We start from the raw sequence: 25,632 nt of genomic DNA on the forward strand, positions 1-25,632 counted from the left end.
GGGGTGGGGGAGCCAACAGGTGCAAGGAGGGGAGGAGTGAATGTCTGGTCTAGATAGGAAAGCAGGTGAGTCTGGCCTCGGACCTGAAGAAGGGCTCAGTCCCCACAGGTCCTAGAGCCCAGGTGGGGGCAAATCTCCCAGGCTGGGTAGGGTGGCCTCCCCAGGTTACCTGGCAACTGGGCCCTGGGAATTCAGTTCAGCCTTTACTGAACACCTACTAGATGCTGGCTCCTGTGTAAGGCCTCGGCAACAGGGGCCAGAAACTCAGGCTTGGTATCCAGGACAGAAAAATAAATGTCACGTAATAATAGTTATAATAAAGTAGTAATAAACTCTAAATCACTCATTCTCTAAGTGCCCATATTTTCTGAATGCCAAATCAGCCTATGTGGGGTGATTAGTCTGGGTGTACTCTGTGATCAACAGAATAAAATATTTGAAGCTGTGTGGTCACTGAACCTGTGAAACCCAAAGCCCAAGAGGAGAAGAGGAGGCTTTAGATCCTGGGGGCCCAGGGAGCTGCTGAGAGCAAGGAGGGAGCCCAGGGGCAGCCATCTGTGTCAGGCTCTGTTTCCTAGGATTTCCCGTTTGACAAAATTAAAAGGGTCGAGCTCCCCAAGTCTCTCTAAAGAGCCCTTACTACCTTCTGTTTTATAGGCAAGGAAACTGAGGCGCAGAGAGACTTCAGATAAGCGTCAGAGCCCAGATTCAGACCTCAAGGGGTCTGACTCCACAGGCTGGGCTTTGTCATTCTGCCAGGCTGGGGATGGAGTGTGACCGGGACCCCAGGTCTGGGGCTGTGGGTGGGCAGTGAGCTGATGAGAGGGAGCCCTAAGATTGGACTCCCCTGAACCTCACATCTCCACCAGGTAGGCACAAGGCTCAGGCCACATGGCTGTGCAAGTGTGGAGAAGAGGAGAGATGACAGAGGCTGGCATGTTGACATTTACCCCCTCAGTTGCTACGGTAATATGCTATTTATTGGAGCACCTTGGCCTAGAAGTAGGTACAACAGGGTGTCCCCAAGCCTCTGAGGGCAGGTGAGGAGCTGAGTCCTCCTCACCTCCCTGCTTCCCTGACCCCATCGGGGAGAGGCCTATAGCTGGTGCTCACACCTTCGTGGTGGCTGTTTTATGCTCAGTCTTTTCCCAGTGGTGACTTGGGAAGTTCCCACTCCTCTGGCTTCTGTTCTCTCTCAGGGAGCAGCTTGTCTTCTTGATCCTGCCCCTTCTTTATTGCAAGGGATTCTCTCTAAGGAGAGGCTGGGCTGGGCTGGGTGTGGGTTCCTCCTTGGGGCTGTGGCCCAGGAAGACCCAGGGAAGTGGACCGGGGACAGGTGTCTCTTGTGCTTAGCCGGCTCCCAACCTGAGGGACAGATAAGCTGTGGGGGTGCCATGGCTGCAGGCTCCTGAGCACACCTCCAGGGCAGGGGCGTAGCCAAAAGGTGCTTCTGTCCTCATCCTAGGAACCGGTCCATATGCTCTGAGCACACGTAGGGCTTTGGGACCAGACCTCACCCAGAGGTCCCCTCGGGAGTCACGGCTGGGCAGCCTGCCCCTCCCCACCCCACTCCTGTCTCCCCCATCTTTGCACCTCTAAACTTGACACTGTCAGTGGCACCCTGCCCCTGGCCCACCATGCTTTCGTGATGGGATGGGGGACTGACATACCAGTCAGAACCCCTGGGCCTACGTCCCACACCTTCCTGGCTCCTTGTCCTTGGGTAAGTCACCTCACCCCTCCGGCCTCGGCTTTCCTGTGCCTTTGTCACAGAACTACGGTGAGTGCCACAGTTAAGGAGCCTTGGAGCCACAATGTGGGCCAAATGCTAGCAGTGTCCCTCTATCCTTCATATAAGGTCCCATTGTCACCAAAGCAAATGACACCACCCACTCTCCTTCCCCTCTCCCACACACATGTTAGCTCAAACGAATCACACAAGATGGCGTGTTGATACTATAAACTTTTAATTGGTATCCTCCTCCCTACATTTGAGTGAAAAACAAGGATGCCCCAAAATGACCTTCTTCAGCTTTGGAGGGACATGGGCAGAAGGAAGGGCTGAGGAGGGACTGGCGGGGGCAGATGTAGAACTGACAATGGGTTTTCCAAATCCTTTATCTAGCGGTGGGGTGGCTGGACCTGCACAGGAAGTCCAGAAACAAAAATCACCAACAAGCTGCCACACCCCCAAACCTGCCACCCCGGGCCTCACCTAGACCCTCCCTCCAGGTCCCTGCAGCTCCTGAGGCCACCACCAGGTGGGAGCATTGAGCAGCACGCCTTCCCTGCCCAAGCCTGCCTCCAGTTTTCATTCCTCCACCAACCCCTTCTCTGCCTGCTTTCCCTCTCCCTTTCTTTCTCTTCCTACCAAAACAGATCCTGGGGCTTCTATCTGCTTTATGTCCAAGGAAGCCAGTGGCAGATGAAAGCACACTGTCAAAAGGGACCATCTGACAGCTGGGAGGGTCAGCCAAGGGTCCTCTTCCTGGGAACACCGGGATCTGGACATTTGTGTTCAGTCACTAGGAGCTGGGCAGTGACTAACAGCTCTCTGTGGTCCTAACACCTGGCACCCAGTACATGTTCAGAAAAATGTCCGTTGAGTTGGACTGAACAGAACTGAATAAAAAAAATCAACAATCAATAAACCAATAAAGCCAAAAAGATGAAACATAAGAAAAATGTTTTCTCTTGGTGCCGTGGTGGCTTCAGAGGCCGCTGGGCTAACTTGACCGAAGCTCAGGCTGACCACCACCCAAGGGTACCTGCCCAGCTGCCTCCACTCAGGGCACGTTGTGTGCTGGGCTGGACCATGCCTCCTGCTCCCCAATTCCCACCACCCTGAACACGGAGCTGTCTCTGCTCACAGTGGTCTAGGGGGCCATGGGGAATCTGTCTGATGAGTCCCTGGACCCTCCTTTCTCTCCCCACCTACGCCTTTTGCAAAGCAATTCATTCCATGATTCCTGTGACCACCTTGCAGCCACCACTGTCTAGAACACTGGCTGGGAGACTGGCTGGGGGTAGCTGGCTGGGAGAGCCAGGGGAGAGAGGTGGCCAGCAAAGAGAGGATAATAATGCCCCAGCAGACTGGTTGGTCATCAGGAATAACTTGCAGGTGTCTATGGACGTCTCCTTTTGTGCCCCTCAGCTAAAAAGATACGGACCCCTTATTGAACCCAAAGAGTAGAAGTTGGTCTAAGACTTTCTGGTGGCTTTTTCCTGATGCCCGGATTATGGGTCTCTGCCGGCCTAAGACTGTCGAATCTGAGCTTGCCCAGTTTGTTAACTGAGGGGTGTCAGGGTAGATAGGCAGGAGAGAGGGCCAGGGAAGGGGTGGGGTGGGAGGGGGGGGGCTTCAGTGTGAGCCCAGGAACTCCTTGAGGACGTCGCAGGTCTTCTTGTGCACCACCTCGCGCAGCTTCCTAACCCGCCGGGTACTGGACGCTCCCACGAAGCTATCGGGCCGCAGCATGGCCATGCCGCCATCCACCTCCCCCATGATGATGAGCGGCGTCTCTCCCACCGTCACGTTGGGGCAGGGGCAGGTCCAGTCCACATGGAGCAGAGTGATCTCTAGTGGCTCCCGGCCCAGGAACTTGAGGCCCATCTTCTCATCCTTCAGGACCTCGTCCACAGTCACCAGGGCACGACCCGAGTCGGGCTCCTCGGTCAGCTCGGAGACGCGGCCCAAGATGACAAAGTCGCTCCGACAGAAACTGGTCACGAGCTTCTGCCTTGGCTTGCAGGCCCGGCAGTGCTGGTTCCCCCGAGGGAAGGGACAGGACTCCTCGCAGGCCTCACGGCTCTCAAAGTTGTTGCCGTTGCCCTCACAACCGCCGTAGACAAAGGACTGGCACTGGCCCGTCTGGCTGTTGTAGGCCCAGCGTGGCGCGTAGGCCTTACAGGGCCCCTGCAGGGTGGGCAGGCTGCACACGGCCAGCGGCCCACTCATGCAGGCCAGCATGCAGGCCTCATAGGTCTCAAAGTGGTTGCGGTTGCGGTGACAGTGGCCAAAGGTGAAGGTGAGGCAGTTGTTGGCCTGGGTGTCGAAGTGCCAGCGTGTCTGCTCCTCACCGCAGTCCTCACTGTCGGGGGGCTTCAGGCACTCGGCCACGGGGAAAGCCGTGCCATTGGGGCTGCTCTCCGCGGTGGCTGCAGCCTGCCCTGCCCTGACCACCGACAGCGGGAAGTCAGCGCGTAGGACTCCAGCAGCATTCCGGGCCGTGCAGGTATAGATGCCGGCATCCTGGAGCTGGGCGTTGTAGATGACCAGCTGGGCAATGTTGGTGACCACCACGTTGCCACGCACATGGTTGGGCCTCATGACCACATTCTCCCGATCCTCCAGCTGCTTCTCCCAGGTGATCTCAGGCCGGGGCCTGCCCACCACGTCACAGAGGAAGCTCACCGTCTCGCCCACGGTAACCGACTGGTGCACAGGGTGGTTGAGCAAAGCTGGGGCCGCCATGTCCAGCCCAGGGGTCTCCAGAAAAGCCGTGGTGGGGTGCACAGTGGTCTCAGGGGGTGGGGGGCTCGTGTTGGGCCAGGTGAAGTGATAGCGACAGGTGACAACGGCCAGCGTGATGCCCTTGGAGCAGGCCTCGGCGTCCATGTAGCAGCGGTTATAGTAGGTGAGGCCGTCCGAGGCACAGGTAAAACTGGGCTCCTTCTCACAGCGATCTTTGCACTTACACACGGGTTGGCCGTCCCAGATGTCACACTCAGAGCCCTGCTGCAGACACATAAAGTGGTCACACGTGGCCTCCTTGGGCATGCCCACCGGGCCCTTCTTCCCTTTCACGTCCATGTAGCGGGCTGCCACACAGCTCTTGGTCCCGCACACGTTGGGGCAGCACTTCTCATAGGTCTCACACTCCTGGAGAGAGCCAAACAGAGAGGGCTGAATAAGGAAGTGGAGGGAGAGAGGGCAGGCTGCCCCCACCTTACCCCATGGTTGCTGCAGAAGGGAGCTAATATGTGCTCCCCTATCATAAGCAAAACATTTTGGTAATAATAATAGCTACGTATACAGAGCACCTACTACTTGCCAGGCCTTTTTCTAAGACCGTTTACATCTGTCAACTTATCTAGTGCTCATCACAAGCCTATGAGGTGGCTATACCATTATATCCACCTCAGAGATGACGATAACCGATGCACAGAGAAATTAGGTAACTTGCCCAAGGTCACACAGCCAGTAGTGTGGGAAGAGACAGGCCACATCCCTCTCAGAGGGGAAGTTTTCTTACTACAAGTTTATAGATGAGACTGCAGGGCGTCCGAGAGGTGACGCCAAGTACCCAGGGCTGGGACATGGTGGAAAAGGGCTTCAAGCTCCGGGGGGATGGAATTCTGAAATGAGGTTTTTTTCCTTCTACATCATATAGTGACCACCAATGAGGTCTAGGTAGGAACAAATGCATTTTTGTCTTTTTTTCTACTGCGGTGAGAATGCCTTGGCTGAATCGAAGAGGTCACCCCAAACGCTGAGAAGGAAAAGTGCGACACTGCTGGGACAGTTGTTCAAAGCTGTTCACATACACACAAGGAGTAGGGGCTCTGATGAGGGCCACACGCGTCCACAGCCGAGAGGAGGGGCAGGCGGGACAGGCCCAGGCCGCCAGGTCTCACCACCATGGGCTGTGCCAGACCTCGGTGCCCAATTCCAATGTGGGGGACATTTCATGGGGAAATCAACAAGGGAAACAGTTCCCTTGTGTGGCAAAGATCAGCAAGGCCGTCAGCGAGGACTTACCAGGCTGTAATTCCCTCCGATTCTCTGTGGAGCCACGTACGGCATTAGTTTAATTCCTCGAAATTAGCAGCATGCTCAGGGGCCGATACAAACAAGGATTTCACGTGGTGTTTTCGACAATAACACATCATACCCACTGGGCTGGCAGGCACCGCTCCTAATCCCCTGCCCTGGTAGTAGCTCTGTGAATTACTCCCCACGAAGGCCGGCCTCTTGTGGCTCCGACTTTCCTTTCAGCCTCTGACATTCCACATCAGCTAACCGGGGAAAGATCCCCCACCCGTGCTGTGCCGGCCGGCCTGCTCCACTTGTTTACTGTTTTCCCCTCTCGGCTCAGAATGGGGACTTTGTTTTGCAGCCCTTGCTTGGCATAGGCTTCCAGGCCACACCAGGGGAGTGTTTGGGACAGGGATGGGCAGATCTCAGCGCTGGGTGGGGTCTGAGGGAGAGAGAGGAGTCAGAGGAACTGGGAGCAGGCAGGAGAGCCTGCTTCTCAGCCTGAGGGTCATTTGATTCCCTAAGATACTCAGGCCCAAAGTTCCTCAGGACTCAGAGGTCCATGAGAGGCTGGGTCCTCAGCGACCAGGGGGAGGTATTTCTGGGCACAGGAAGCTTAGCAGGAATCCTTAGAACAGTCTTCCTTAAGGGCCCAGAGTGTACCCATATGTTTTCTGAATCCCCAGCCCCACGCAGGTGCCTTCTCCCCAAGACACAGTAAATCAGCGGGAGTCTCACTGTCCCCAAGATCCACCTGATTTATCAGACCAGCCTACGTCAGTGAACCAGCCTTCCCTGCAAATGTAGCCAATTCACCATAAGACCTCTGCCACCCACCCCTTCACATTCCTTAGCTCCCTTTCTCTCTGCACCACCACTGCTCACTGGCAGCGTCTGGCCTGAGAAGCCTGAGAATTGTCCCCTGGGCAATTCTGTGAGGCAGCGTCCACTCTCTCCAGGGCGATCCTGTGCTCTCCCGCAGGTTATGTGAATTTGGCAGAGAAAGCACCAGGGTTTCTCATGCTCCCTGGTGATGCCCAGCCCAGCCCTGAGCCCCAAGAGCTGGCCAGGCTGGCAGGAAGTGCCTCTGCTCAGGCAGGCTCCAGGTACCAGCCAGCTCTTCACCGCTGGGGGCAGTGGCAGGCACAGTCCTTGGACTGGGGAGCTGGGAGAGAACTGAGCGCACACCAGGCCTGCCCCGCTTGCTGCTGGAGGCTCTGATAAGAGCGGAAAGGGGAACCGAGAAACCTGGCAGCTTAAAATTTAATCCACTTCCCTCCCAGGGACGCGAGAGTCTATTGAGAGCTGTTCCTGCCAGCCCTCCTGGCCAGCCTGGTCTGCTCTCAGGGTCAGGGCCAAACCCCTGGGGAGGTGGCCTAGAGGCCAGGTGAAGCCATAGCTTTGTTGTCAGACAGCCCTGGGTTCCAAGCTACCCCTCCCATCCCTGGCTGTGGGTCTTTGTGCTGTTCACCGTTCACTGTACTGTCATGCGTGTCTGCTCTCACCTGTCAGGAGGCTACTGACACATGCACCTGGCATAGTCCTGGCTCAGAGCAGCCCTCAGCAAACATGAGACCAGGAATTCAAGGCTCCCCAGTCCCCGATGACCTTGGACATCACACCCACCTGTCTTGCTGGGCCTCAGAGTTAAACAGACATCACACCCTGTTTATCTCCATGTGGCCCTGCGGCCCGAATGCCTTCACCCTGGGCCCTGCCCAGCACCCGCCGTCCCCACTCCCCGCTCCCACTCTTCATCACCAGCACACTCACGTGGTCCTCTCAGGCTGCCGGTGTCCCACTCACCTGGTCCGTCTCACACTCCCGCCTGCAGGTGCTCTGGGCATCCACCCAGAGGTTGGGGTTCATGTCGTTGGGGCAGATGCCAGCATGGGAATAGCGGATGGGCGGCAGTGCCAGGCCTCTCGGCGGGAACCCGAGCAGCAGCAGCAGCGCTGCCACCTGCCCCCAGTGGGACCAGAACCGGTGGCACCCCAGGGCCCACATGGTGCGATCTGCAGCGGCCAGAGACCTCCCCTGCAACACCACCAGGGGCTGGGCCCACTAGGGCCTTCTTCTTCTCAGGGGCTGCAGACACCTGCCCTTGGCCCCCCAGCAGGCTCCCTGCTCCCTGCTGCTGGTAAGGCTGCGGCTGCCGTGACTGCCTCCACCAAGCCAGTGGAGCCGGCTGGGCTGTGCGGCTTCAGAGAAAAGAAAGGTCTTTGCAAGGAAACCCCCTCCCCTGAGTGTACGGGGAGAGGAGCCGCAGCAGGGGCCCCGAGCCTGGATTTATATCCTGGGCGCCACCCGAGTGGGAGCGAGCTAACCTGATGCCTGTCACAGGCAGGCTGCTGGCTCCTCTGTCCCGGGGCTGATCACAGACTTGTTGCAGAAGGGGAAAAAAAAAGCTGGAAGCAGTTTAGGCGGCGTATCTGGCACGGTGGGACACCTGCTTGTTTTTGACTCCAGGAGGCCTTTAACCCCTTCAAGGGCCAGAAATGGCATGTGCTTTGGGGGGAGCTGGCTCCAGGACACGCAAGCTCACTGTAAAGGAGCAGTTTGTTTCCCTTTCCCCCACCTCCTCGGGCCGGGCCCCCTCCTCCCCTTGGCCACCTCTGAAGAACACACAATCGCTTGTTACAAGGAGGGACCTGCAGGCGCTGGGTTAGCATCGCCAGGCCCGATAGTACATTTGAGAGCAAATGACGTGGAAAAACAACAAGTTCACGGCCATTCCAGGGCGGGCCTGAGCAGCGGCCGTGGCTGTGCTGTGTAAGCCGACTCCCACCCCAGCACCAGGTTCCTTTGTGGGGGGTGTGTGCACGGACAGCTCCCTATCTCTCTGTCCCGGGCAGCTTGTGTCTCAAGTTCCAACTTTGGTGAATTTTCCCCAAATCATTCCAGACACACATACCAGATATGCTCCGGCTCCCCGGCTGCTGGGACGTATCACATTCCTCACTCCTCCATTGACACACTCATGGCTCCAAGAAAACCTACGTGGTAACAGTGTCTCAGGGCGGCGCTGGGCAGCCGAGCTGCCCTCACTAATGACTTGGTGGCTGCATTCAGTGAGCTCTTTCGGGGTGCCAGGCACTTTTCAGTTGTCTCGTTTCCCCCCACTTTACAAAGGAGAAGGTTCACACCCAGAGAGAGTGCGATACTTGTCCAAGGTCATCCACAGGAAGCAGTGACAGCAATGCTAATTGGCTCTTCATAAGTGCCAGGCTCTCCATCCACATCTCATTTAATCCTCACAACAAACTACCTACATTTCAGATTTAAGGAAAGGACGCACAGAGAGGCTAAGCAACTCGCCCATGTCACACAGCTACATGACTCCACCATTAATATGGGAAACAGGGACACCAGCATGTGGTGTGCAGGTAGGGGCCTCTTGGAAACCACTCTGTCCACCCGCATCTGTCAGTCCTGCTGTCAAAGTGCATCCCAAACTCTGGTTTTTACAGGCTGGACCAGAAGTTTGTGAAACCTCAGGGTCTATATTTGTGGAGGGGGCTGGGGAAAGAGCCAGAAGCTGCTGGGGATGGGGCGATTCCTCTCCCGCTTGGCAGGAAATGGCTCCTATCTAAAATGCCACCGAAAATTGAACAGGCTGAGTGTTTTTGCTTTGATCACTTGATCTCCAGGGGGTTGATCCCTGGAAGAGAGAAGCACCTTTTCAAGGTTAAGCCATAAAGGATTTGGGGAACAGCATCTGAGCTACTGTGTCCCAAGGATGGTGCATGGGGTGGGCACAGCACATGTCAGAGCCAGTAGGTCATTGAAGGTCCCCAGCAGTGCTCTCATTTTGCAGATGGGGAAACTGAGTGCTGAACCCAGGCCCCTCATGTCCCAGGTCCACTCTCCCCTTCAGGGCTACAGTTCACCATCCAATGTGACTGGGAAAAGGCAGCATGACCCTTTCCTCCTCCCCCCTGCAGACTTTTCCTCTTCCTCACAGGGTGGCGTGTTGCCTTCTCCCTGCTTAAGCCAGTTCCTTCCCGTTGTGTGGGTCATTCTGCAGGATCTGTCTTTTCTGCTTATGTCAACGAGCTAATGAAGGGTGTCAGATCCTAATCCCCTAAATTATTGAAATAAACTTCCCTCCGAGGCCGATCCCCGTAATGAAGCCAGACAGCGGGCGACGCCGGCTGCTTTGAATTCCCTGTAATTTCATAAACCCATGTTCCAGCTGCTGGGAGCAGAGCCCTAGCACATGCTTGAGGAACACGGTTTGTGCAGCCTCCTTTGACATCACAAAGGGAAATGAGCAGTGACACATTTCTAAGTAGGACTTAGAAAAATTGTCACCGTCCCATTACGTGAGGACAAGTATCCAGGGAGAAGATGCTGATTTCTGGAAAGTTATTTGAGACCATTAGAGGGAGTAGAGGCTTGGGGGGGGGGCGTGTCGGAGAAGGAGAGGCACAGAGCAGAGGTGGGAGGGAGGGGTGGTCAGCAAAGTAGGGAACGCTGTCTTCCCTGCTCGCTGCTCACGCTGCTCACGGTGGACAGAGAAAGCCCTCGCCCAGCTCCGTCCTGTCAAGAGCCACGGCCCCTCCTTCCCCGGGCCCCACTCCTGGCCATTCTGCTCTGAGAACTCTCAAAGCAGCATCGGGGAACAAGGGGCCCTAGAACACTCAGGCTCTCCCTCTCAGTCCTTCCAAGACTCCCACCAAAACACAGCTCAGAATAATAAATAACATCTGATCAGGGCTCAGAGCCCACACAGCGTTTTTACCAACATCATCACCGCTGACCCTCGTGCCAGGCCCCAGGAGGGAGCCTGGGAGAGGTTGCTGTGAGCTCCGGTGGACAGGAGGAAACCGAGTCACGGTGGGGTTAGGCTGGGCCTGCCTGGGGTCCCATGGCTCATGGCCTCCTCTCCCAGACCCCAGTCCCATTCTCTTTACACAACCCCGTGCAAGCTTCCAGCCCCTCTAGAAAGGCCCCCGCTGGCCACCCTGCCAGCCCTGGCTGTTTATAAGCTGTTCTGGGAGTGCTTTGAAGTCTCCTCCTTCGGGGCCCCTCCCTCCCACAGTCCCTACCCCCCCACCCCCGCCTCCCTCACACTCTTCTCCAGTGAGTGGCATGGACCCCATCCTCACCAGCCCCCTGGGACCAGCTGCTCACTCCCACCATCCACCAGGATACATACCCCTTTCTCTCAGAGCAGGTGCCTGAGGAGTGGAGCCAGGCCTGGGTGGGGCTGACTTTGGGGGTGTCCCCTGCCTTTCGCTCTCCCCAAAGACATCAGGTACAGCTCAGTCAGAAAGAGGGCTGGGCTCTGACTTCATCTCAGAAGAGCCCCCGCAGCCCACACCACTGCTGAAGGGCAGAGGAACCATGAACCCTTCACACCCTCTAGGGTGGGTTCAAGGCCTAGTCTAGGTACAGCTGGCAGGAAGTCACCCTGGACAGTGAACTCTGGGTGACCCTTGACCTCAGGTTCACCCTTAGCATAACAATCCCTGAGCCTCTAGGGCAGCGGTTCTCAACCTGTGGGTCGCGACCCCTTTGGGGGCTGAACGACCCTTTCACAGGGGTCGCCTAAGACCATCGGAAAACAAAAAGATATTTACATTACGATTCATAACAGTAGCAAAATTACAGTTCTAGAGTAGCAAGGAAAATAATTTGATGGTTGGGGGTCACCACAACATGAGGAACTGTATTAAGGGGGTCGCAGCATTAGGAAGGTTGAGAACCACTGCCCTAGGGCCTTGACAGGATAACACAGCTGACACCATCTTCCACATTGGTCAGGCCGCCCCCTTCTGGAGCCCTTAGCTGCGCATGTGTCGGGGTCACCCAGGGACCCACAGAGATGCCATGCCAGCCATTTCAGATGACATGCCACTCAAGCACAGACCAAATCTCTTACCTCTTGCAGTATCTCCTCCATTTTTCCCTACTTGAAGGTTTTTAAAGCACCTACTATGTGCTAAGTTCTGGGTACATAGAAATAGTTGTAGTCCTTACTCACAGAAAGGGCACGGTCTCCTCCAGAAAATAAGCATGCAAGAGCACGATAGAAGAGTAAACACTGCCTTGGGTGTCTTACAAGTGTTGGGAGCAGGGAGGAGGGAGAGAGGCCTGGGGTTGCTGTTGCACAGCCGTGACCTGGGTGGGTCTCGAAGCCTTGAGCAGGAGTCTGCAAGACAGAGCAGAGAAGGCAGTTTCCTACACTTCTCCTTGGAAAGGCCTGGCCCACGGAACAGCCTCCTCAGCCAAGGCCCTCCCTCCGCGGGGCCCAGGCCTCCGGAAAGGGGAGATGAGAGGGAAGTCAATAGGTTTAGGAGACAGGGTGGGGGTGGGAACTGCACGGGGCAGCCCCAGCAGAGTCAAACCAGCAGCCCATTCTGGTCCGCCCTGCTTGGGCCCCCAGACCTGAGGCAGCCATGCTTTCTCCCACATGGATGGGGGAGGCCAACCCTCTGCAAGCCTCCCTACCCTGATCCTGTCATTTAAACATATTTGGGAGGAAGGAGGATTTGAGGAGCAGGGATTAGGGTGCTGGGGAGAAGGAGTCCTCCATGAGGGTGTTCAGATGGTTCTCAGAAGTCCTGGGCTGCCTCAGCTAAAGGCAGAGATGCAAGCCAGGGAATTCAATAAAGCTGGCGGCTCATTACCCAGCTGGGGACCCCCTGCCCGAGCGGCCGTGGGCCTGGGTTACATTACAGGGCTGTGTGAACTCTCCCCTCTGAGTGAGACGGCACCAGGCCTTGGAATAATTACGGGGCCTCAGCAGATGGTGGAGGCGGACGGACGGGGGAGGCCCTCAGCTGTGGGACATGTGACCTGCCAGCATCTGTGCAGAGCAGGACATGGGAGGGTCCACGCTGGGCCTCCGGGGAGGCAGCACTGAATCAAGATCTGAGAGTTATGGGGCTGGCCGTGGAGGGGCATGGCCCAATGCCCTGGGCCAGCCAGGCCTCCTTTACACTCCGCCTGGGCCAGGAGGGCCTGCCTGCTGGTGGGGCCCAGCCTGTGGAAGCAGGATGGTGTCTGAATGGGATCTGTGTGTTATAAAGCAAGAATAGGAAACACGACTTCTGGCATAGCATAATTCTGGACACCTTCAAGTCCTCATATTCCTTCCTAGAAAGGTGGGTGTTAAGGTACTCGGTGGATTTCAGCCCCAGGTCAGCTCCTCACCCACTTGGGATGCTCCGCGGTGCTGGGGTTGAGCACTGTGCAAAGAGTCAGGAGTCCTGGGTTCTCACCCTGGTCTGCCATTAACCCACTGTGCGACCCCCTCTACACACCCATCTGAGGCCCCTTTCAGCTCCCTCCTCTGTGATCCCATGTCCTGATTCCTCCAGCGTTGCCTTGATGGAATCGGTTTCAAACAGTCCCGAGCAGCTCTTAGCCAAAACAAACACGGGAGAGAAGAAGCTAGAATGCTGCAGGCATGCGGGGCTGGTGTCGGTTCCATTGCTCTGCTCTGCTGCAGGGTGGGGAGAGCAACGGCTCCTGTTTCCACTTTTCCCAGGCCTGGGGTTCAGTAGGAATGTTACAAATACAGGCATAGCCTCCCTCCCACTCGGACTTCACCTGTCCTAGAAACTTCCTTTGGCTACTCAGCTCTCCACACCCTTGCGCTCTCTGCCCTCTCTGCCTTACTGTTGTCTCCCTTCAGATGAGAGAGAAATGAAACGATCTCAGCCTCAGGTCTCTCTGCTTACCTACATGCTGCTGTGCAAAGGGGCACATGTTCCCTAAAACCAAACTCATCACTAATATCATTTCAACAATACAAATTGTACAATGAGTGGGGCGGGGTGGGGGGAGATGAGAAACAGGTCTTTTCCTGACTGACCATTATTTCAAGACTTCTGGATAAAAAATGGCTTCCCCACGCCATCAAGATGAAGGCTGAAGCATTTAACCTGGACCACCACAAACGTCTGCCTCAGTTCACTTCTCCAGTCTTATCATTTGTTCGTCCCTCTCTTGAGCTCTGGAAGCTGTCATATGGCTCTTTCCGCTCTTTAATAGCTCCACGTCCTCTTTCCCCTTCAGCCTTTCCCCTTCACCCCCTTCATCCTCTTCCACGGATACTCTTCCTTCCTCTGGCCAGTTTCATCTGCTTCCGGCCAACTGCTTCCCAACCCATCTTAGAAGCTGCATCTTTCAAGAGGCCTTCCTGACATCAGAGGCTGAGAAATACCCAAGCCACTTCCCACCAGGGGTTCTTGGTGTAGTTTGTTTGTTTGTTTAATTGGGGAACAGTGTGTTTTTCCTGGACCCATCAGCTCCAATTCAAGTAGCTGTTTCAATCTAGTTATGGAGGTTGCATCTCAGTGGCCCATGTGGGGATCGAACCGGCAACCTTGGTGTTATGAGCACTGAGCTCTAACCAACTGAGCTAACCGGCCGCCCCCCTTGGTGTAGTTATTAAAATGAAAAACCAAAACAAAACAAAAAGCCAAAAGTTGGGTTGCCACCCTGCAGCAAGGTTTAAACATTCAGCACCATGAGGACCTATCTCTGTGCCTGTGGGTATAAACTGGTTGGGGGATAATGTCAAAAATCTACATCTGAGGCCGTTTGTGGGTATAGCTTGGCCCAACGACCTTGATGGGACTACCTGTGGTATACCGGGCATAGTTTGTGTGGTGTTGAAGTTACTCATTTCTCATCTATCACTTGGACTGGCCTGTAAACTCCTGACAGGCAGGGGCTATGTTTGGTCCATGGTTACAGCACAGAGCATGAACTCAACTGATGTATGTTGAATGAATAGATGATCCCATCAAGGAGACCCTGTTCTTGCAGAGCTGGGGTGACTATTCCCGGTGTCAGTTATATCTGAGAGAGGCCAGATAGTCCTAGGACTGGAACTCTGAAGACCAGCTATAGCTTTAGGCAGGTAAGAGAGGGTACACCCATCCCTGGGCCTGTCAGCCACTCTGGGTGAGAAGGAGTCTGCAAGGCCTGGACTGTGGCAGTTGGAGAAGGCTTGGGCATCCCATGGACAGCCTTAGAGATGGAAGGAAAGCACCCGCACTGGGATCCACTGCACCCGCCATGCTCCTCTTCATGTATGCATCCCTTGGCTTCTCCCCAAGCCCCTGTGCTGTCTTATTTAACAGCTGAAGACCTCCTCTTCAACTGTGTTTTTCTCTGCTTCCGGAGTGATGGTTTCAGATTCTAAACTTTAACATGTTGCTTCCCTACTGTGGTGAGTTGAATGGTGGCCCCCAAAAGATATGTCCATATCCTAAGCCCCGGAACCTGTGATTGTGACCTCATTTGGGAAAAGAGTCTTTGTAGATGGAATTAAGTTAAAGACCTTGAAATGAGGTCATCCTCAATTATCCAAGAAGACCCAAAAATCTAGTGACAGGTATCCTTATAAGAGAAAGGCAGAAGTAGAGTTGAGACACAGAAGAGGAGGCATGTGAAGATGGAAGCAGAGAATAGAGTGGTGCTGCCACAAGCCCAGAAATGCATGAGCCACCAGAAGATGGAAGAGGCAACAAAGAGAGTCTCCCTTAGAGCCTTCGGAGGGAACACAGCCCATCTGACTCCTTGATTTTGGATTTCTGGCCCCCAGAAGTGTGAAAGAATAAATATCTGCTGTTTTAAGCCACCAAGTCTGTGGCAATTTATTACAGCAGCCCCAGGAAACTAATACACCTGCCTAAAACTCTTCAGAGGCCCTTTCTGGTCAGGGTTCAATGGCTCACAGAGCCCTCTGAGATCTGCCTCTGCCACCTCTCCAACCTCATTGCTTACCCTGCATGTTCCAGCTGTACAGAATTACTGCTGTTCTCCAAACATACAACTAGAGTGACCAGCTGTTCTGGTTTGCCTGGAGCTGGCCTGGTTTTAACACTGAAACTCCTGCATCCCAGGAAGCTCCTTAGTTCTGGGCAAACTAGAATAGTTGGGTCACCCAATACCTTTGCTCAGGCCGTTCTCTCTGCCCAAAATATTCAAGAAACTCTACTGCAGGACAAGACCAGAAAAAGTGCTAGCAGGGCAGTCCAGAGGCCGGGTCGAGCCATCTACACTTCAGGGGGCCCAAGTCCAGACCACACAGGGAAACATGAAGATAGTACTTATCTCGCCAGGGATCCAAAGTCAGCCAGTGACAGCGCCTCAGACATCAGAAGCAGCGAAGGGTGACAGAGGCCCAGGTGGGTTGGCAGTGGGAGTGTAGTTCTAGCTGTACGGGAAGTGTCACAGTTAGCATTGGTATAGGTGAGCTGAGACAATGGTCCAGAGGAGTGACTGGATGGGAGTCACTGCCATAGCTGCTAGATAAGGGGGAGCCATGGGCACAGGTGTTTTGGCAGGAGTCCAATAATCCTGAGGGTTAAAGAGAAGCAGTCCAAATAGCTCAATTAGGGGTGCATTTGGCAGCATGTAACAGAAACCGAGAGCAGCTGTGGCTTAAATAATTAGAAGTTTACGGGCCGGCCGAGTGGCGCGATGGTTAAGAACTGGCTTGGGACGCCAGAGGGCCCCGGTTCGGATCCCACATATGAGGGCCAGTGACACTGCCCTCCACAGCTAAGATGCTGAACAACAGCTCAACCTGGAGCTGGGCTGCCGTGAGTCGCTGGCAATGGCGTAGGCTGCAGCCCCTATGGCAGTGGGTTGCCATGGGCTACCGTGTGTAGCCAGCAGCCAGCGTGAGCAGCCAGCAGCCAGCGTGAGCGGCCAGCAGCCGCAGTGAGCGGCCGTCCAGAAGCCGGCGACTGATCTGCCTTGCCCGGGAAGAGCGCAATGATGGTGCCAACTTGGGCCACTGAAGCAACGCCTTCCACAACTAGACTGAAGAACAAAACAACAGCAACTTGTCTGTTCCCCTTCCCCCAATTTCCCAGCACTGGTCCCATCCCCCAATTCCCCAATAAAAAAATCTTAAAAAAAAAAAAAAGAAGTTTACTTTGCTCACAGAACAAGAAGTTTGAGGCAGCTTGGCTAATTCCTTAGGGGCCTGGCTCCTATCTTTTCTCTTTTGTCACTTTCAGCATGTGGCTTTTGTCCTTAATATCTGATGATGGCGTCTCCTGAAGATATTTCCACATTCCAGGGCCAGGTTAGGGGGAAGGGCCAAAGCCCCTGGAACCATGTCTGTTTATTCAGGGAGGGAAGACTTCCTGAGAGTCTCCCCACCACAGTGCATTGGCCAGGACTTTGTCACATGACTCTAGGTAAGGGAGTCTGGGATGGTGATGGTCCTAACTTTGTAACAAGGGAGAAAGAAGCTGTGATTGTCTTTTGAGTGGGTAATCCATAGCATCTGCCACAGCGACCTTTCCTAGGACTCATTGGCTGGGTGGTGTCTCATTTTGCAGCTCCTGGTCTTGTCTACACTGTGAATTAGTTTCTCCTTCTAGAATAGGAATCAGTTGATATGCAAGATAATGTGATGTTAAGTAAAGACAAATTCTCAGGGATCCCTGTGGTTCTGCGGGTTAGCAGTGAGCTATGATAAAGCTGTACTGAGCCAGCCCCACCAGCTTCTGGAAGAAGTTGGTTGGGTGCTCTGCACAATGGAGGATGTGAAGAGCTTCGCGAAGCACAGCTTGCTGGTAACTGCAATCCCCAGTGAGAAGCTGGCAAAGGCGGTATCTGGGAAGGGACCTATAACCCACCTACCTTGACAGTGAACATCTCACAAACCGAATCCCGCCTCAAGGAAGGAAGTGAGGCTCGAGTCAAGTAAGGCCAGGGCGTTAGGGATGAGTTCAGGTCTCCAGCCCCAAGTCTGGATTAAGACTGAGCCCAAGACACTGAGGCATGTGATAGGAAGACAGTTTAGGTGGAAAGGTGAATTATTGTACAAAAATAAAGTTTGAGACGATTTTAGGGGTTGCTGGGCCAGCCCCAGGGAATGGAACTGTCGTTCAATCATCATTTACTCAGTAAAAGTTGATTTTATACCCACTATGTGCTAGGCATCATATGAGGCATTGGGGACACAAGCCAGCTATCGTCTTTGCCCTCAGGACATACAGTCTAGGTGGAGAGAAGGTGGAGAGCAGCTCATTATATATGCAAAGATCCAATTACAATCGGTGCATGCTAGGAAGACACCCAGGAGGCCGCCGCACACGAGGAAGGAAGAATAGGCTAAGTAGAGGAGATGGTGTCTAACTGAGGTGAGGAGAACCTTAGTTGGGTCAATGGCAAAGCAGGTGTGGTGGGAGCCCAGAAAGAGAGAGAAGTAGCCAGTAGTTGAGGCAGCCAAGGTAGGCAGGGGCCAGACCCTGCTGGGCTTAGAGAGGAGTTTGGACTTAATTTTAAGGCTGGACTTTGCCTTAAAGAGCGAAGAAGTCCATATGGAGGCCACTGTGCCCTAGAGTGGAGCGCTCTCAGGGAGGCCCTGGGTTCCTATCACACATGAGACAGTGAAGCTGCCCCTCGGCTCATGGGCTGGAGCTGGACGAGAGCAATGAGAACTAAGGACAGGTAGACCACGCCTGTTTCCTGGAAGTGACTTCGGTCTGGCAGAGAAATGGCTGGAAGTTTTGATTGACAGGCTAGAGACTGCCCCTTGCTTTCTCTCAGCTAATGAAAGTTATATGCGAAGGGGAGGAAAGGGAAAGAAAGGGAAGGAAGAGGGTGAGGAGGAATAGATGGCTGCCCTATGGAAAGTGAAAAAGAAATTTTTCACATAGGGCAGCACTTGGCTATGGAGAATCAAAACCGACTGTTGGGTTTCATCACAACTTCTTCTAATCAGTTGAGGCTGAGAAAGGACAACGGGGTTTTTTCTGTTTCTTGTTTTTTTAGGACGATGGGTTTTGAGTGACTCAGAGGCCAGATCCTTGCCAGACCTCACTGAGGAGTTTCCTGCCCAGTGAACAATGGGACTTGTCAACTTTATACAAACCTGGAGATTTATTCTACTTAATCCAGAAGGCCAGAGGTCAATGCTTAATTAGCACAACCACCATGACCTGCCCCTTGAGTTCCTCCTAAAACTACTCAGTTAATTGCTTCTCTGGAGCGTGTTCTCTTTATTGTTTTACTCTTTAACAGAAACTGATGATCAAGATGGTCTCAAAGTAAAGACACCCAGCAGGGCTTGGGTGGCCGTGGTTGGGAATTGAACCCAACTGCTGGAAGCCTTGCTTGACTCCACAGGACAAGAGGGACGGTGGCATCAGACAAGCTTTTAGGAGGCTGGTATTGAGCAGAACCAAGCCCACCCTTAATCTGTGATCCTTGGGGAAGAAAACTCCTCCAGGGCAGGAGCTCTTAAATATTTTGATGGCAACCCATATTAAATACATTTTTCATTGTGATTCAGTACACCAATTCATATGCATAAGTGAAACAAAAGTTTTACAAAATAATAATTACCCTTCGTACGTACGTGTGATACCCTCTTCTGTATTCCAAAAAGCTGAAGATCACTTGTGAAGGTTGGGAACAAAAAAAGGCCAGGGATTTGAGGACTTCTGTTTTCTCCATCAGAAGGCTTAAGGTGGCAGGATACAAGGGTAATATACAAAGTCCATTGCTTTCCTTTATCCCATCAATGAACAATTGGAATTTGAAATTAAGCAGACACTAGCCACTTAGAGAGAAACACATGGAGGCTACATGGAGGAGCAGCATGGAACCAGATGTGTGGATGCCTTTTCATGTCCCTTCCAGCCCAGCCACCAGCTGAATGTGGTGGAGTGAATATCCCAGACAATGCCACAAAGAGCAAAAGGACAACCCAGCTGAGTACTGCCCAAACTCCTGAGTCACAGAATTATGAGCAAATAAAATGTTCAGTACCGCTAACTTTTCAGACAGTTTGTTACATAGCAATCTATAAATGGAAGAGGCATGCAGGGACAGTATGGGGGCAAATTTCAACTGCTCAGCTCATGACAATCAGGAATCAGGAACAAGGATGCTGCTAGCGTTCCCTTTAGAGTAGGAGATGGGCCGGGCCGGCCGAGTGGCTCAGTGGGTTAAGAGCTCGCTCAAGAGTTTGAGCTCTGAGCAACAGTGGTTCGATGCCCGGCCCAAGCTGAGCTGCCGCTGAGCTGCCAACAGGTGGCAGGATGGCTCAGCTAAAAAAAAAAAATAGAGTAGGAGATGGGACACTGGGGACTATTACAGTATGTGTCTGCAGTGATGTCTTAGAGGGGCCTGGAGTATGAGCTTGGAGGGAAGTACCATCAACAGGCTCAACACCCCAAATCCAAGGGTGATTGATGATTCATGGATTTATTCAGCAAGCATTTCTGAGGGGTTATTGAGTGTGTCCTATGCTATGCTTAGAACTGGAGACTGGTGGAAAACAAGATAGTTGTGGCCTCCATTTTCATGGATTTGAAACTTTGGTGTAGGTTACAGATATTAGACAAATACACAAATGAATATAAATGACAGATTATGGAGGGTACCTAGAGGAAACATACAGGGTGCTTGACAGGCCTCCCTCCTCTTCCTGTTCCATTTTCTCCACTTGTGAAGAGTAGGAAGCCAGCTGGAGTAGACTCTGAACACCTGGCTGGCTTAGATTCCAGGGAAGAGTGTTGGGGGTTAGAGCCCTGTTTCTAATTTAGAGCAGGGGTCAGGGAAGGACTTTCAGAGGAAGTAATGTTGACTTTGAAGGATGAATCATAGGTAGCCAGGCAAGGAGGGAACAGCACATGCAAAAGCTGTGAGGTGAGAAGTATCACGAGACATTTGAAGAACTGGGAAAGAGCTAGGATGGCTGGAGAGGAGCAAGTCCACCCAAGTCCAAGTGAGAGTTGATTTAGAAGGGAGAATCTCTGACCCATGCCTACACCACCACCAGGAAGGTGGCCTTGATTTTACCTTCTATTTAAAAACATGTTTCCTTTGCACATTGGACTCTGTTTTCAGTAAGTTTCAGGGTGAAGATTTGAGAAAACAAACAAAGCAGTGTGCAGCTAGTGAAAAGGGGACAGAGGAGGTCTCTTGGTTAGGCACTGCTCTGGCCAATTAAAAACATAAGAACCAATCACTGTGTCAGTATTTGGACCTCTCCATCTTTCCATCCTGTTATAACTGAGGAGGGTGCCACCCTCTGACTTATGGTCAATGCTGCCACCAGTATCTTGGATCCCTACTCTTGTCTCCCCTTCCACCTTCCTAGGAACTTGATACCATCAGTTATACCTTCCCTTTCCCAAACAACCACCACCTCCTCTCAACTGGATCATTCCATTAGCGTTTGGACACACTCAAGTCTCTCACATCCTACACAAATAACAAAATCATTCTCTCTACTGCACAGTCCCCCTCCACTGACAACCCTGCCTCTCTCCTCACCTTCGAAACCAGTCTGCCTTCTCTGTGTCAGTTTTCTCACCTCCCAAGTCCAACTCACATCTCACTCTTCTGCACACTCTGCTGCAGCTTCCCATGCCTCACTTGGCCAGCAACCCTGCTGCTAAAGCCAGCAGTGGCTGGCATGGCCCTAACTGACACATCCAGTCCTAGTTTTCTCAGTCTGTCTGCTGCATGTGACCTGTTGACCACTGCGCCTATGAAATGGTCTTTACTGGTTTCGAGCCACCTCCCGGGTAGCTCCTCCCCACTCTCCTTTCCCCAGACATTGTGCACAGGGCTAAGTCAAGGCTGCATCTGTGGCCCCCGCCTCTTTTTGCACCACACTGCCCCTCCCCCCACAGCCAGAGGTTTTCAGCACTGGCTGCACATTAGAATCACCTGGGGAGCTTTTAAAACATCGGCACCTGGGTGCTCCCCTAATTAAATCAGAGTCACTAGAGTAGGGCCAGATGTGGCATAGCTTTAAAAGCTCCCAGGTGATTCTGAAGGTGCAGCCTGGGTTTCAAGCCACTGCCCTCGGCGACCTCTTTCCTGACCTTCTGCTCACTGGTAGCCTTCAGAGTCGTATCTGCAGACTCGGAGACATCCAGAAACACCTTTATTTTCCCAAAGGCGTCTGGCCAGATGTCATCTCATACCAGAAGCTGATGCAGCGGTTTCTTCTCAGCTTTCGTAGAAGTCATTCCAGAATCCAACATGCTCTTCTGACACTAAAGCCATACAGTTCTTTTATCTATGTATCATTTGCATATACATTTCCATAATGGACTAATTAAGAAAGACATTTTTTTCTGGACTAAGGAAGACCTTCAAAGCATTTCCAGAGGGCTGGCCTAGTGGCTCAGTTGGTTAAGAGCTCACTCAAGAGTTTGAGCTCTGAGCAACAGCAGTTCAATGCCCAGCCCAAGCTGAGCTGCTGCTAAGCTGCCAACAGGTAGCAGGATGGCTCAGCTAAAAAAAAAACAAAAACAAAAAAAAACACTTTAAATAAAGCATTTCCAGAAACAAGTTTATTTTTATCTCTTGAATCGTCAATAAAAGAAAATCCCAAAAGCTAAAATGCCTGTGACCAAATTACAATGCTTTGGTTTAGTTCTCTGCTTCTCTCACTCTTGGAAGGAAGGAAGGAAGGAAGGAAGGAAGGAAGGAAGGAAGGAAGGAAGGAAGGATGGATCACTGCTTTTTGCCTCCTGATCCCCTGACCTGGGAAACTGTCCTGCTCATCCTGCCAGTCTCATTCATCGCACTGGAATCTGATTGATGTCTCCCAACCAGACATGAAGGCAGGAACCTGGCTCAGTCACCACTCTATCTCCCATGCCTGGCATGGTGCCTGGCATAAGGTAAAGTTTTGTGGAATGAATGAATCAATAAGTTTGTAAGTGTAGCTCACAGAATAAGCCACAACTCAGGTTGGTTCTCCTGAATGGATTCATAGAGAGGAGACACAAGCTCTCAGAAGCTATAACTGAAAGGCAGACCTATATTGTCTGCAGAAAGTACATGTTCCTCCTTTGGGCATGAACTTGAAGGAGGTTCTTGTAGAGAATCCCAAGCCTGGTACACATGAGAATCACCTGGAGGGCTTGAAAAACTTGTCTTGATTCCACTGAGACAGGGCATTTATTTTTTCACACACTCCCACTAGTTATAGACCAGAATTGGGGAAGAGTCTAGCACTCCCCAAGGGCAAAGCTTACATCACTCAAATATTTGGGAAGTCCATTGAGGAAAAAAACACTGAAGCAAGAAAATTCACAAGTAACCCAGTTAAGGGACAACTTCCTGGAACCTGACTTGTTCTAGCGCACCTTGCTGGAGTGGGGAAGCCCCAGGTGGGCACAGAAGTGATGTTGCAGACAGAGCATACAGGGGCTCACCAATCTGGCAGCCTCCTTTGCAGGACAAGGAAGCCTCCTGTTTCTCCTGTGAGGTTCGAAAATGCCATCTGAGTGATGGAGAATGTGGGGGCTCTAGGCACAGAAGACCCAGGCGTTGAATAATCTCACCCATAATGAACTGTGGCTGTCAGCCCCAGCTAAGTGCCCTGTAGCACCTCACATTCTCACCACGGGTTAGGGAAGCCACAAGGTAGGATTAACAGGTGTTTCCAGGGGGTTGAGGGGCCTCCTCCCCAAAGTCCGGCATCATTTGTGCTCCTGGCTGTATTTGCACAGCCCCCAGCATACATCTGCCCTGCCATGGAGATCCGTCCCCTTCCAGTTCCTTTAAGAACAGATATGGAAATGTGGTCTAGTCATGCAATGCAACATTATTGAGTCATAAAAGAGAATAAAGTACTTATGCATGCTATAGCATGGATGAATCTTGAAAACATTATGCTAAATAAAAGAAGCTAGACTCAAAAGGTCATGCACTGCATGATTCTGTTTACATGAAATATCCACAAGAGACAACTGCTTAGAGACAGAAAGCAGATTAATGACGGCCAGGAGCTGGAAGGAACTGGGAGTGACTGCCCTACTCCCAGTCTTCTGGAAAGCAGAGGAGCTGGAGGTTGGGTTATTCACCAATGGCCAGTGATTTACTCAATCATGTCTACATAATGAAATCTCCATAAAACCCCTAAACTACAGGGTTATACAATACGGGGGGCCAGGGAGACTCTTTATGAAAAATAATTTTAAGTTACAAATGAAAGTAGGTATGTGAAATTTAGATTGAGAAAAACAATCACAGCAAATTGTACATTATTTACAACTGAAAACAAAACTATCACCAAATCCAGAATTTGTTCATCCAAATTAGCATAACATTTTAATAATTAACTGTCTGACATACCTCTATAATTCTTTTCTTCCTGCAATTTTTTTTTTTTTTTAGCTGAGCCTTCCTGCCACCTGTTGGCAGCTCAGCGGCTGCTCAGCTCGGGCTGGACTCGAACCGCTGTTGCTCAGAGCTCAAACTCTTGAGCGAGCTCTTAACCAACTGAGCCACTCGGCCGGCTCTTCCTGCATTTTTTAGCTACCAACTCTTTGATTGCCTTTCACATGACAATGATTTTGCAATATCATTTTTTATAGCTACCAAAGAAAGTTTATTCAGTTTATTTTCTTTTTTTATTATGAGAATTTAGAAAAGTTTTCTTGCCTTTGCAACTCATATTAGTAATGAGGTGAAGATGTTTAAGATTGTTTAGGATAGTTGTCAGACTTGGGAGAACCTCTACCAAGGATCTTCCACAATGAGTTGTAAATAGCCAAAAGGTAGACACAACTCAAGTGTCCACCAACACAAATGGATGAACAAAATGTGGTACTTATGTACAGTGGAATATTATTCAGACGTAAAAAGGAAAGGAATTCTGACACACGCTACAACATGAATGAAGCTTAATAACATTATGCTAAGTGAAAGAAATCAGGCACAAAAGGACAAAGATTGATTCCATTTATAGGAAATAGCCAGAGTAGGCAAATTCAGAGACATAAAGTTGATTAGCAGTTGCCTAGAACTAAGGAGAGGAGGAATGGGGCGTTATTGCTTAAATAGTGAGAGTCTTTGGGTTGATGAAAAAATTTTGAAAATAGATAGTGATGATGGTTGCACAACCTTGTGAAATGTAACTAATGCCACTGAATTGTACACTTAAAACTGTTTAATTGGTTAATTTTATGTTTTTTATGTGTGTGTCACTACAATAAAAAAATAATTCAAACAAAAAAAACCAATGAGCTGTGGGATTTCAGGGCATTTAAAGAAATCTTAATACACCCACAAACTTAGGGGGCAGCCACCAAGGACAGACGGGTCTCTATGGTGAAATGACCTCAGTCCTGCCCCTTGGTGTCCAGATACTGGGGGAGCCAGCATGAGAAACTTAGGAATATTCCTGGAAGCCTTTCTGACAGTTGGCAGTTACTCAACTATACACAGAAGTGACCATGAACCACATATATACACCTTCCTAAATCTGAGTGTATTCTCAACTCAACTTCCTCTTAGCCTAATCCCATAAGTGCCCATAGCCACTTCAATGCCACCTGACATGAGGGAGAGAGCGATGGAGTGTGATCCACGGTGAGGAGACTTTGTTTTTTATTGTAGGAAAATCCATGAATACTCTTTTCTTCACCCCCTATCCAAGTGACCATCAAGTTGCCTCCAAGATATCTGTTGCCTGTCTACTTTTCTCCACCTTCTTTGTTACAAACCTGCTTTATGATATTATTGTGTTGTCCAGGAGTGGCTCCTCTATTCTCTTTGTCTTCTTTCTGGTCTCTCAGAGGTGCCTTGGCATCGGTCACCAGGAATCCTAACTTTCCTCTCTAGTTACCTACAAAGGAACTCCCGTAAGACTGTCAGCTGATTTCTCAATAGAAACTTTGCAGGCCAGAAGGGATTGGCATGAAATATTCAAAGTGATGAAAATCAAGGACCTACAACCAAGATGACTCTACCCCACAAAGCTATCATTTAGAATCGAAGAACAGATAAAGAGCTTCCCAGACAAGAAAAAGGTAAAGGAATTCATCAGCACCAAACCAGTATTACAAGGAAACTTAGAAGGACTTCTTGAAGAAGAAGAAGGAGGAGGAGGAGGAAGAGGAGGAGGAAGAGGA

At 51.7% G+C, this 25,632-nt stretch overlaps 1 protein-coding gene across 3 annotated transcripts in view; it reads right to left on the minus strand.

Moving 5' to 3' along the window:
* Positions 1–1,945: 1,945 nt before the first annotated feature.
* WFIKKN2 (WAP, follistatin/kazal, immunoglobulin, kunitz and netrin domain containing 2) overlaps positions 1,946–25,632 on the minus strand; it is a 25,891-nt gene continuing 2,204 nt past the window's right edge. Inside the window, exons 1-2 of one of the 3 annotated variants that reach the window (XM_019638476.1) lie at positions 7,565–8,402; positions 1,946–4,882 (exon numbers count right to left, since the gene is read on the minus strand). In XM_019638476.1, coding sequence (XP_019494021.1) covers positions 3,362–4,882; positions 7,565–7,765 — 1,722 coding nt within the window. In that variant the 5' untranslated portion in view covers positions 7,766–8,402 and the 3' untranslated portion in view covers positions 1,946–3,361. Of the gene's footprint in view, positions 4,883–5,761; positions 6,609–7,564; positions 8,403–25,632 lie in introns of those variants that run through there. The other 2 variants (XM_019638477.1, XM_019638479.1) reach the window with 2 other exon arrangements.

Source organism: Hipposideros armiger, unplaced genomic scaffold (assembly GCF_001890085.2).
Source record: "Hipposideros armiger isolate ML-2016 unplaced genomic scaffold, ASM189008v1 scaffold_40, whole genome shotgun sequence".
Classification (NCBI taxonomy): domain Eukaryota; kingdom Metazoa; phylum Chordata; class Mammalia; order Chiroptera; family Hipposideridae; genus Hipposideros; species Hipposideros armiger.